This window comes from Peromyscus leucopus, chromosome 2 (assembly GCF_004664715.2).
Source record: "Peromyscus leucopus breed LL Stock chromosome 2, UCI_PerLeu_2.1, whole genome shotgun sequence".
In the NCBI taxonomy this organism is placed as follows: Eukaryota; Metazoa; Chordata; class Mammalia; order Rodentia; family Cricetidae; genus Peromyscus; species Peromyscus leucopus.
The window spans coordinates 142,013,162-142,026,383 of NC_051064.1; the positions used below are offsets into that span (position 1 = coordinate 142,013,162).

General features: G+C 53.7%; 1 protein-coding gene across 1 annotated transcript in view; it reads left to right on the top strand.

Annotated features, from left to right (window-relative positions):
- Positions 1–2,260: 2,260 nt before the first annotated feature.
- Padi2 (peptidyl arginine deiminase 2) overlaps positions 2,261–13,222 on the top strand; it is a 39,096-nt gene continuing 28,134 nt past the window's right edge. The window contains exons 1-2 of the mRNA XM_028880721.2: positions 2,261–2,433; positions 12,864–13,047. Of these exons, the coding sequence (XP_028736554.1) occupies positions 2,342–2,433; positions 12,864–13,047 (276 nt within the window). The 5' untranslated portion in view covers positions 2,261–2,341. The remainder of the gene's footprint in view (positions 2,434–12,863; positions 13,048–13,222) is intronic.

The following is a 13,222-nucleotide window of genomic DNA, read 5'->3' on the forward strand; positions in this document are numbered from 1 at the left end:
AGGACCGTCAGTGCTGGGAACTGGTCAGAGCTGAGCCTACCCTTTGCTGGCACTCTCCAAAAGGCACCGAGAGATGCCATGTGGATTTTCTAGGCTCCGTGGGAGCAGCAGGAGCAGCCGTAATGTGTGAGACCTCCGGCCCTCAATCCACCAACAGCTGTGACCACTTCAGCTATTTTAAACCCTTGGGCTCCGAAAGCTCCTGCCCCATCGAGCCAGGCACTGGGCCCAACGGGGTGAGCCAGAAGCAGGTCAGAGGCCTAAGTGTGGGTGACCAGACAAGGGTGGATTACAGAAGGGGAGGGGGCTTTGTGTCCTGAGCCTTGGACCAGACTCTGCCAGCGTTTTCTGAATATTGTCTCACTTAGTATCATTTCAGATGAGGGGTTGCCTATAAGCTTACCAGGGCAGTGAGCTACCCTTGCCCACTAAACCCTGTCTACACACCCTGTGTCCCCACCCGGGTTCCTCCTCAGCCACAACCAGAAGCTGTGCACACCCAGGTTAAGTTTTCAACTTCTCTGTGCTCTCTTTCTTCATCTCCGAAGTGGCAGGGTTCCTGGAAAGATAAAATAATCTAATACATTGGAAAGTGCCTCTTGAGAGCAGTGGGGGGTGCAGAAACCACACAAGCAATGAGTCCAAACTGTGACTCCTGCTCCGCTGGGTAGCCATGGCCTTGGCCTGATGTTGTCAGAACCCTGGCTCTGCTGTGACCCACTTGGGACTTGGTTAAGAGATGTGTCCTTGCCCCACACTGGGCCCCACTTACTTGGTGGAGGGAGTGACATAAAAGACTCGTATTCTGCCTCTCTTGGAGGTGGGAAGCACTCCCTCTGGCTTGCATGCAGAGGGGTGCTCAGACCCAAGCTTACCTCTGAAGGGGAGGGGTTCCATCAGCTTGGTGCTACCTGGACTCACTCCCCACTGAGGCAGGTGGCCCTCGACATGCTGCCTCCTGATTGGAGAAAGCTCTGCCAGGGACCAATCAGAAGTTACCAGCTTCTCCCAGGATCTGAACAGGAAGCCTTTGGGGGGACAATGACCCCTCTGGCAGAGACTCCAGCCCTCTCCCTTCTCCACCCACATTCCTTCCAGATCCCTGACACCCAAGAACAGCTGGGGTCCTTACTGTCTCCTAATTTGGGCAGCTGAGGAGAAGATTGGAGTCAAGGACTAGCTGGGTGTGCCTGGGCATTAGGTACCTATGAGCAGCCTTGTTTAATTCAGTGCACCCCCTCCCTGGTCTCCCATCAGCCTACCTCCCTCCCCAATATGCATCCCCTCCATCCACCCTTCAATTTCCATTCCCATGACAAGAAGCCACTTCCTCAAATGCTGCTGTTTATGGCATAGTCTCGGGCTTGGGTTCAGAGAGAAAGTGCCTGGATGGAGTTCACGACGGTTCAGACCCCCCACTAGATATCACATGCACCCTGGCCTTCCAGGACACACACTGACCTCTACCTTGGCACACCTTTTGGTGTCCCAGGCTGGGGCCCTAATCCTCTGCCGGGTCCCTGTCCTTCACACAGGCACACCCTCTCAGCCACCGGGAGCCACCCAAATCTCCATCCATAAACACTACTGGAACCAATCCTCCCCTCTCTAGCCCTCTCACGTTCCAGCCGGGGTCGGGGTCTTTGCTGCTGGCCCCAGCTCAGCCTGCTCACCGTGGTTTGGAGCAGCCAGAATACACTCTCAGGTCACCCCTGAGGAAGAGCCATTCCAGGCTCCTACAGCCCCTCTCTTGCTTGGACTTAGTTAGCATTCTGGTCCCTGCCAGGGGCAGAGTTCCCCCCACTCCCTATTTCCCACGGCAGTGTAGATCTGATGTGGGGGCGCCCAGCTTCCCGGAGGTGTCCCAGAGGCTCCTCTCCTCCCCTTGTGTTGCCAAGATCCTCTTTAAGAAACCTCAGAGGTCTCCTCTGAGAAGCCTTCCCTGGCCCCAGACTGGGTCTGGTCGCCCCCTCTGTGCTCCCACCCACTCCTGCCCTGTCCCTTCGGTTGCCCCTGCTCGCGTTTTTCTGCCCCTCCGGGCTGTAGGTCCAGAAATGGGGAGATTATTGAATAAAAGAATGAGCAAGCCAAACATGAGAAGTAGGAATTGACAGCTTGCGGTTGGCGGCGCTAGGAGGGCGGGGCCAGGCCTGATGGACAGGCCGCAGGCCCACTCCAAGAGGAGTCCGGCGGACAGCCCCGCCCAGCCCCGCCCCCCGACTGTGGTTTAAGGCCGCCCGCAGCACAGCGGCGGGCGCAGGCGCAGCGGCGCGCTCACCTGTAGCAGGTGCTCAGAACCGGGAGCAGCGGGGAAGACAGCGGGTTCTGCGGGGGTGATAAGATGCTGCGGGAGCGGACGGTGCGGCTGCTGTACGGGAGCCGCGTGGAGGCGGTGTACGTGCTGGGCACGCACCTCTGGACCGATGTCTACAGGTGAGTCCAGTGGGCGAGTCTCCCCCTCCGACTCACTCACCCTTCACAAACCCTGAGACCCTGGACCAGGACAGCCTGGCTCCGTACCCAAGTTGTCCTTCAATTCCCTTCAATTCGAGATCCCTAGAAATCCCAAGAACTCTCAGAAACCTGATAACGCCCAGGCCGTCAGTGCCCGCTTCCATGCAATCCTGAGGCCCTCCAAGACACGCAGTTGCGGCCCCTCCTTATCCTACCGGACTGCTCCTCTTTAGCTGGTCTCCCCTTGCTCGGTCTCTTCAGCCCCCTCCCTCGTGACCTCAGCACACACGGGCTCTCTATAACACGCCCCTTTCACTTCCCCTACCCCTTCTGATTTACCTTTCACCCCAGCCTCCTCCACCAGTGAGCTTCCCGGCAAGCAGAAACTCCCTGGTTGCGCTGGGGACTGGCTTGCTCCAAGGGGAGCTGCCCAGGTGGAATCTGGCCTGGGACTTATCCGATTTCACCCTCCGGGGGCTGCTGGTGGTTGCTTGTCCCCAGGCACTGGCTGTGAGCTGTGTCACCAAAATGCCTTTCCTGACTTCACCCTGAGATCAGAATGGAGTCACTTTCCACCCACTGATGCCGTGGGAGCCAGGATCTGTCCCCACTTCCCATCTTCTCTGTCCACACACTTGATGGTTTTGGGGTACCCAAGACACAGGGTGAAGCGATGGTGCTAACACTGTTCTATGTCCCAAGGAAATGGGTAGAGTGGTGTGGGACCTAGGAAAGGTGTTCAGAGGAAGGAGTGGGGTGAGCAGCCTGAGAGACGTCTGATATGTACTTCTCTGCTCCAAGCATTCTAAATGTTCTCCATTGCTAGGGTGGGAGGGCTTCATGATGGAAGGAGGGGTATGCAGGACTGTGAGTGTGCTGTGCTGGTGACCTGGGTGGGTACCTCCTCTGTGTGCCCTGTTCCCAAATCATTCTGACACTAAAGCATCCAGCCCTCCCAAGGCCACCTATGTGTCTCCTGCTAAGTACTCTCCCTCTCTCTCTCTCTCTCTCTCTCTCTCTCTCTCTCTCTCTCTCTCTCTCTCTCACACACACACACACACACACACACACACACACACACACCTCCAGTTCCTTCCCAGCTGCCCAGCCACTTCTACAGGAGGCACTGGCCCTGCTGATGCCAGCAAGCCTGTGACCAGGCCTCTCTCTTCTCCTTTATTCCTAGGCCTCTGCCCCAGCTTCCACATCACCTGGGCCTGGACCTCAGGGGTCCTGATATAGACCCCAAAGGAGGACTGGATGGGCCCTGAGAACTGTTACACAGGGTGGAGTATGGTCTAGGCGCCAGTGGCCTGGGAGAACGCCCATCTCTCCCCCTTCCCAACTCTGAATTGGGCACTGCCAAGGGGTAAGCCAGGATCCAGGGCGCCCAGGTCCCTAAGCCACAGCTGTCACCATGCCCGTCTGCTTGCTGGGTCACTGTGGGTACTGTCTGAAAGGCTGGCACTCTGCGTCTGCTGGGGGCTAGGGAGCAAAAGGGGCCCGTGCCCAAGTCCTTGTCTGTGCTCTACTCTAGCAGAGAGAAGCCGAGCCCGATGGGGAACAAGAGGTCAGGTGCCAGCTCTTGTTAGTTCCACCAGCCTCAGCCAGGACTCAGTTCATGGTATTGAGAGTTCCCCAACACCAAGGGTCAGCACAGCCTAGACCAGCACCTGCCCAAAAGAGGCTGAAGCATGCCACAGCCGTCGATTTAAGTGCTGTAGTAGTCTATGTTTAAGATAAGTTAACCAGACATGGGGTTGGTGGTTCACACCGGTAATCTCAACACCCGAGAACCACGAGTCCAGGGCTCATTTAGACTACATAGTGAGTTCCAGGTCAGCTTGGGCTACCAGCATGACCCTTTCTCATCTTCACCCCAACACATGCATGCACACCTCAAAAAAATTAAAAAATGGCCTTTAATCTGAGCACTGGGGAGGCAGAAACAGAGGGATCAATGTGTGTTCAAGGCCAGCCTGATCTACATAGCGAGTTCCAGGACAGCCAAGACTACACAGAGACCCTGTCTCCAAAACAAAACAAAGCAAACAAAGAAAACTAAAAAGAAAAAAACTAATAAAAAGTAATTTTTTTTTAAGTTAGGACTGGAAGCTGGGAGTGGTTGTGTAAGCCTTTAATTCTTTAATCCCAGCACTTGGGAGGCAGAGGCAAGTATGGACCTCTGTGAGTTTGAGACCAGCCTGGTCCACATGGCAACTCCCGGGCCAGTCAGTGCTACATATTAAGACCCTGCCTCAAAACAACAAAAATGAAAGTTAGGGCTGGAGAAACGTCTCTGAGAGTCAAAGCAATGCTTTGCAAGTGTGAAGATCTCAGTTCGAATCCTCAGGCCCCACAGGTGTGGCTGTGTGCTCCTGTGCTCTGTGGAGGGCAGAGACAAGAGGGTCACTGGGGGCTTGCTGGTTACCAGCCTAGGTTCAGTGAGAGGCCCGGGCAGAGAGCATCAGAGCAGGACAACCAACACCCTCCTGTGGCATTCATGGGAACTCACCACCACCACCCCACACACATACATATGTGCATGTAAAACACACACAAAAAAGTTGAAGAGATGTAATTAATGCTCATGCTATATTTTGTTAAGCTCAACATATCCAAAATGCCATCATTGGAATACATGATAATGTAGGGATGATTCCTGAGAAAGCTGACATTCTTTCCCCTGTGAGACTTCGTACACTCCAAGTTCATCTGGAGTGGGGTGGCTGCTGGCAGTCACCGTCCTGGACAGCATGTATCTGGGACAGAGACCCACAACCTCTCTGGGCCATTCTTTATTGGGGGGACTATTCTGTACGGTGTAGCATGATGAGTGGTATTCCTGCCTCAGCTTACCCGATGTCAGTAGCAGTTCCCCTCCCCCCCCTACTCCATCACAATATACAACCAAAAATGCCCCCAGACAATGTCCGTGGTGCCCAGGGAAGCAAAGTCACTGTCAGCTGAGATCATGTGTCAGGCAGAAAGGAGCGTCCTCCATCGGGACATGTCCAGTCTCTGCAGGGACAAGGCTCCTCTCAGGCAGACAGGAGCAGGAGGGGTCAATGGTCACTCAACACTGGGAAGCAATGCACTGTCCCCTTCGTTCTGTGTGAGACCTGGAAGATGCTCTTTGTGCATCCTGATGAAGAAAACGAGGCTCAGAAAGAGGAAGCCACTTGTCTGGTGACAACCAGGACCCGGGTGTAAGTCTGTACAGCTCAGGGCTTCTTCCTCCACTCCACCCTATCTGACCCCTGACCACCCTCCACCCTGGATGGGAGTCCTCTGCCCCTAAAACAGTATTACCCCCACCCAGCCTTCTGCTTCTCACCAAGTCTCCCTGACTGAGACCCAGGTCCTGGCTCAGGACCCCGAGTGATGCTCTCACCCCCAGGACCTCTAAGTAGATTCCACACAGCAAGGCCTGTAGGTAGTGTGCCCAGTTATGCAGGAAGGAGAGTGGGGCTCATTATTCTTTCATCAAGTCACAAAGGTGAATGAACAAGCCCCACTTCCCATCAAGGGCAGAGGGTGAAGGAGGACCTCTTCCTTCCAGACCATGTGGCCCGGGTAGGAACTGCCCTGGCAGTCCAGTGCCAGGCCCCACTATTCTTTCACGTGAGGTGAGTGGTCTCTGGGTGCAGGCTGCTTTGAGGAACTTAGAAGCTGTTGGCATGGTAGAAACGAACAATTTTTTTATTTTGTTTTGGTGTTCAAAGATCTTTTTATCATGCTGGAGAGATTGCTCAGTGGGTGGGACCTGAGTTTAAATGCCAGCACCCACATACAAATCACTGTAACCCCAGTGCTTAGGCAGTACAGAGAGGAGGCTCACGGGCTAACTGGCTAGCAGCCTAGCTCCAAGGTCAGTGAGAGACCCCGACTCAAAGAAATGAGGCAGGGTGCACACCTTTAATCCCAGCACTTGGAAGGCAGAGGCAGGTGGATCTCTGTGAGTTCCAGCACAGCCAGGCTGTATAGTGAGGCTGTTTCAGAGACAGAGACAGAGACAGAGACAAATTAAGGCAAATAGAGCAGGTCACCCAGAGTTGTCCTCTGGCCTCTGTGAGTATGCACATATAAGCACATACACCTGCATACATGTGTGCATATACAACACACACACACACACACACACACACACACACACACACACACACACACACACACACACACGAGAAAGAGAGATTTGCCATTATTTACTTAATATTGCTCCCTAACATTTATTGAACACCCAGCAGCCTCCCTAACATTTACATACTCATTTCATATGCATGTGATCATTTGCATACACCCAGCCCTCATACCGACTTCATAAGATATGTGCTGTTATAGTCCCTTTCACCCTTGGGGAGCCCAAAGTCAGACTGCACAGCTGAGGAGTGCTGTAGGAGCAAGGGCCAGACTGCCAGGGGCTCTCTCAGCCCGTCTTCCTTCGTGTTTGGGGCACGGCTCCTCCCTGCTCATTTCCTTGCAGAATCATTATGGGCCGTGGAGTGGGTGGGTGGGTGAGTGAGCACAGCCATTGATAGCTGCAGACTGACTAGCATGGGGCTGCACTGCCCACCTCCGACCTCAACAGACAGACCCCGTTGGATGGGTCCACAGAAGGTCAAGGGTACGTGGCCGAGGTTGGCAGAGCAGCAACGTTCACTGCCGAGAGAGTGACGAAGGAGGACATCAGGCCAGGTCCCGTGGCCCCATAAATTAGAACAACACCCCGAGCTCTGGGCCCTGGACAGGAGGCGCTGCCAGGAGCTGCTTAGGACTCGGGTTTCAGGCTGGTGCCCAGGGATGGGAGGGCTGAGGAAGGACCTGGCACCGTGTGTGCTAAGCCCACAGCCCCTTCCAAGCTGACCACAGGTCCCTGAGTTGGGGTGATACTGTATTTGCAGGGCCTCACACCTCCAAACCCCAGTGTTTAGAAGTGACCCCTTGTGACCAGCTACACCCATGCTGGACCCTGAGCCCAGGGGCTTGACAGGCCCAAGTCTGCTCATTTCAATCATTTACCCAAGACTCCAGAACAGGAAGCCATGCTTGGCTGTCCCCTCTCTGGGCCTCTGACCCCTATCTGCAAATAACTGGGGCGGGATGAGTCTTGAGATTCCTAAGAGATACTAACTTGATCTTCTTCTCTGGGTCCTTACCTAGAGGACCATGGTGAGGACTGGTGCACTCTCCCAGGCCTGGGACTCACAGAGCATAGTTCACTCACACCCTGCCATGAGGGTCCTGAGACTTCTTTAGAGCGAGGGCTCATTCTGTATGGGTCTTGGTGTGCTCATCTGTGAAATGGGGTGGGTCGGTCAGGCCTCATCAGATCGTGTAAAGTGTGGGTCAAGAGTCTGTGATTTGCAGGCTGCCGCCTGGTAAACACTTTGTAAAAGTAAATGACTGTAAAAAGTCATTGTTGTGAATCAAATTAGGTTTATTATTGTATCACCCATCACAATGAACCATGATTGTTGCCCTCAAAGTGTTCGTGAGACTCATGGGAGAAACATATTGAACAAGTTAGTATTTGAGTCCCTGGCTAACGGAGGGAGAAAGGTGATCTGGCTGATGGGATCAGGGAAGACTTCCTGGAAGAGGTGGCAAGTGAGCTGGGTCTTGTAAGACAGACAAGGGTTCAGCACGCAACTGAGGATAATTCCCATGGGAGCAAACCCACCTGGCAGGAAAGTGGGACCCGTGGAGGCAGGAAGGGAGCCATTTCAGTGACCTGGATTATAAGCCTGTGGGCCAGAGAGCAAGAACTGGGGCTTTGAGGACTTTGCTCAGGGAGTGGACATCGTTCTGTAGGTAGGAGGGAGTCCTGAAAGACTTCTGAGGAAAGGAGTTGTCAGAGATTAAATTGTTTCTTCCCTGTAGAGGAGCCAGAAGCCAGCACCCTGTGATGGAGGCTGCTGGGGCCACCAGGTAGAGAAGGCCAGCTATACACACATGCCAAGGTTTGCCTTTACTGGCCAAGGTTTGCCTCTACCAGCCCTGCCTAGGCCAGTGCCAGCCATCGGGACTCTGGCTACCACCATAGTGAGCATCGGGTGTGAGGCCTGGACTGAGATCTTCCTCCCTCCCCTTATCTCTGTCTCTGAGGGTGCTCACCAGGCTAGCACCCACAACTCCCCCTTCCAACTCCTCCAAAGACCCAAGGGCAGGATGTCACACCCCAGCTGCCAGGAGCTGGGGTCATTCCAAGGATGAACCCCGGCTGGTGTTAATGAGGTCCAAGCCAGATGGACAAGCTGAGAGCCAGGGGCCAGCAAAGACCAGGCACATCACACCCTCAAGTGTGAGGCTGTGTGGGCCTCCTTGGCCTTGCCAGGCTATGCCCCAGACCTTCACCCATTGTCGGAGAGAGGATCAGACAGTTTGGGTGGCTCCCCAGAGGCCGCACAGCGTTTGAGGAGCTGGACACGGTCTGCCTAGCCAGATCTTCCCATTTCTATGGCCACCATGTGGCCCCAAGCACCAAATCACCACACACGGTAGTCACCATCACCTCCATCACCTGCTCACTTACTGTCCCCCACACTTCCTTTATTTTTCTTCTGAAATCCCTTCCTGCTGGCAGGCCCTTGGTGACTTCCCTCCCTCAGGAGAAAGGCCAGCTCCACCATGTCTGGGACCTCTCTCCAATCAGTGAACAGCCACACACACACATACACACACACAGAGAGAGAGAGAGAGAGAGAGAGAGAGAGAGAGAGAGAGAGAGAGAGAGAGAGAGAGAGAGGCAGCCACACTCACATTCTCCCCATTTCTCTGGCTCAGGCCTCCCTGGTCCCGCAGCATCAGGGCAGCTGGGAGCTTGAGAGAACTCCCCTTGGGACAGAAGTGTGCCACCATATAGCTGATGCTGGAGTCCCAGGCCCACGGGCTTAGCTGATTCTTCTGAAAATAAAGTTTAGACTCTTAGCTCGAATGTTTCTTCCTCGGAGAGTCATGTGAGAACCACAGATACCATACACCCCACATTTTCAGAACCCAAGACTTGGCAGATGTTAGGCAAGCACTCCCCTGCCGAGCTACACCCCAGCCTGGCAACCCGTGTCTCTGCCGCCGTCAACACAGTTACTTGCATAATCTATAAAAAGCCCTTCTCTTTCACTAGAATATAAGCCCCATGAGTCAAAAGATGTGCTTTTTTTTTCCAGCCAGTCTTTCCCCAGAACTCTGCCTGGTGTGTAGTAAATGCCCAGGAGATGTGTGTCGAATAAATGACTGTATGAGCAAGCCACCCACCCCCCTCCAGCCCCATCTCCAGCAAATCTTTCTATTTACTTTGTGCCTGGACTAGGCCAGGGCTGAAACAAAACGAGGAATAAGATGCAACCCGCTGTGGAAAAATAATCACAGGCACAAACCCATTCATCCAGAGGTGGGCATTTGGCAGGCAGTGAATCAGGGAACAGCATTATGGGTATTAGGGAAAGTGGTGCACAGTGAGGGGCTGGGAGATGGCTCGGAGGGGAGAGTGCTGGTGTGCAAGCCTGAGGATGTGGGTTCAGATCCCCAGCACCAACACAAAGCCAGGGGCAGCAGCTGGGTCTGTAACCCCAGCATTGAGGGATGGAGACAAGCGGATCCCAGGGGCTTAGTCTAGCCAAAATGATTAGCTCTGGGTTCAGTGAGAGACCCTGCCTCAAAAGCTAAGGTAGAAATCAATACAGGAAGACATCCAGCATCAACCTTTAGTCTTCACTTGTACACACACACACACACACACACACACACACACACACACACACACACTAAATTAATAAACGTAAAAAAAAAATGCTCTGATACCAGCTTGCAAAGCCAATCAGGAAGCAATTATTCATTCATTTACTGTTATGTCCTGGGTGCTGGAACACAGTGTGGACATGTCCTTAGGGCCCACCTCCTGTCCCATGCATGCTTTCTTTAGACTCTTTCCAGTAAGCCAGGAGGTCATAGCCACCCCACTCCATCCTTTCCCTCCCTCGATACTGTCCCACAGCCTCTAGGGACCCTAAGCCATCTGTAGCCCCAGGCTCTTGGGTTTCTGCAGGGGATTCTAGCAGGATCTTTCCAGGGAGGAGGCAGCCAACAGGATCCACATGGGACAATGGCGTCTTTGTGGCCTCTGCCAGGGCTGCTCCAAGAATAGCTGTTTGCTCAGCCTCAAGCAGAGCTGGTGTGGGGCTGTGGGAGGCGGGGGCCAGGGAGCTCTGATGTGGCCCAGTGTTAACCCACTGGATGCTCCTTTCTTTGGTTTCTTGCTGGCTCAGATGGATGGAGGCAGGGGACTAACCAGGTCCTGGGAGATGGTGCTTTCAATGTGATTTGTAAAGCATCCTTATCTCAGAACTGCATGCGGAAGCTTGATGTATAAAGCCAGATGGAGTAGTCAAGGAGGGCAGGGCTCTAGCACCCTCCACTTTATTTTAGCCAAAAGACCAAGAATGGATTGCTTGGCAAACTCTACAGACTCACGATAGCTCACTCCCGGGCTAGAACAACCAGACCACGCTGCTGAAGGTTAGTTACATCAGTGGTTCTCAAACTGTGGCCTCGGTAGTTGCTAGAATGTACATTCTTAGGACCCAGCAGTCTCTGTTTGGACAAAGCCTCTAGCCAACATTGCTGCTGCTGCTGCTAAATCTGAGAGTCACAGGCTTAAGCCTCTTGTTCAGCTGGGTCCCTGCTTCATTGCCTGTCTCTGCCTGTCTCACCTGACCCAGACAGACAGCCTCTTAGGGGATGGGACCCCTAAGTCTGTAGGTGTAGGGAAAAGAAAGAAAGGAAAGAAGGAAGGAAGGAAGGGAAGGAGGGAGGGAGAGAGGAAGGAAGGAAGGAAGGAAGGAAGGAAGGAAGGAAGGAAGGAAGGAAGGAAGGAAGGAAGGAAGGAAGGAAGGGGAAGGAAAGGAAAGAAAAGAAAAGAAAGAAAGAAAGAAAGAAAGAAAAAAGAAAAGAAAGAAGAATGCTCAAGAAGGTTTTTCAGGTTCAAGGCCAGCCTGGTCTACATAATGAATTCCAGGTAAAGCTACATATGGAGACCCTGGGTCCAAAAGCAAAAACCTAAAGAAAGGAAAATGCCCTGAAAATGTAAAAAGCACCCCAGTGTTTCTGAGATTCCTGGAACTTGGAGCGCTGGCCCCCAGAGCAGCAGCAGTACCCCTGAGACACACTCAGGCCGGAACTGTCATCATCTCAAATCCCACAGGAGTCTTTCCAGAGCCCCTTGACCCACTGTGGTCCTTAAGAAGCTTCAAACCTGGGTGTACCCAAACTGCCAGCCCTGGCATCCCCGCCCCACTTCCCCCATGTAACCTTCGCCATCTCCTGAAGGTCTCCGGACGTCCCCCTGCTGGAGTTGGAATGTCAGCATATGAATCTGGGGCGACGTAAATTTCCGTACCTAGCAGCCAGTGCCCTCCCTGCCCTAAGTCTTGGTGAGGTCTCACAATTCTCAAACCATTTCCTTCTCATCAGGAAGTCATGTGTGAGTCCCAAGACATGACCTTCAGTGGTGAGGAATTCCGGGCCCAGGGATCTTTGAGACAGAGTCCTCTCCACTACGGGGCCGGTTCCATCCTGTCAGGTCCCCGGTGACAGCAGGCAGGGAGGTGGGGTTCCAGGCCCAGCCTCTGGAGCAAAACCATCCTTCGGTCCAGGCTTGTCCTCCACCTTATAGAGCTCCCAAAGCTGGTCACCCATCTGCAGAGGTATCAGGAACCCAGGAAGAATCCAAGGCCTAAAATAGGATGAAACCCAGTTGGTAAAGTACTTGCCCAGCATGGCCAAGGCCCTGCATTCAGTCCCAGCATGGAATAAACCAGTCACGATGACACAGGCCCATGATTCAGCCTATGGAGGTGGATGTGGGAGAATTAAAGGTTTAAGGTTATCCTCACCTACTTAGCAAATTTGAGGCCAGCCTGACCTACAAGAGACCCTGTCTCAATAAGTAAATAGATAGATAAGTGAGTGAGTGAATGAATGAATGAATGAATGAATGAATCAGAGCCTAAGTCAAGCCTAAAAATCCCAGCACTGGGGAGGCTAAAGTAGAAGGGTGACAACTTTGGGGTTGGTCTGAGTGGCATGAAAATACTCTATCTAACAAGAAAACGTTTTCCAGTCTTAAGGCTAAAGGCATGATTGAGTGGCAGAGAACTTGCCTAGCATAGCAAGAGATGAGACAGAGAGATTCGAGGTTCCTGGACTCCCACTCGGCAGGTGCAAGACTCTGTGCCCAGGACTCTGTGCCCTTCACAGTCTCCTGCCACCAGCAGGTCACGGCATCATAGCCAGGTCTGCCTGGGTCCCCCAGACCACACAGCCTGGGAGCCCTACCCACTGGAACTCTCTTGCCGAGGCCCCTGTCCCCCTAGCCCAGGCTCCCTCTGACCTTCTGTCCTCTCTCCCTACAGTGCAGCCCCTGCTGGGGCCAAAACCTTCAGCCTGAAGCACTCGGAGGGGGTGAAGGTGGAGGTGGTCCGTGATGGGGAGGCCGAGGAGGTGGTCAGCAATGGCAAGCAGCGCTGGGCCCTCTCGCCCAGCACCACATTGCGGCTCAGCATGGCCCAGGCCAGCACGGAGGCCAGCAGCGACAAGGTACCGTGGCCAGGAAGTCAATATCCAGAGAGCCCAGGGTCGTGCTGGAGTCTTGTGGAGGGGGAGCACATTAACCTGAGCCATAAAAACAGTGCGAGCCATAGAGTCCTTCCACATCAGCGGAGTGAAGACAGGGAAGGAAATGGCCAGGTGTGGCGCTGCACACCTGTAACCC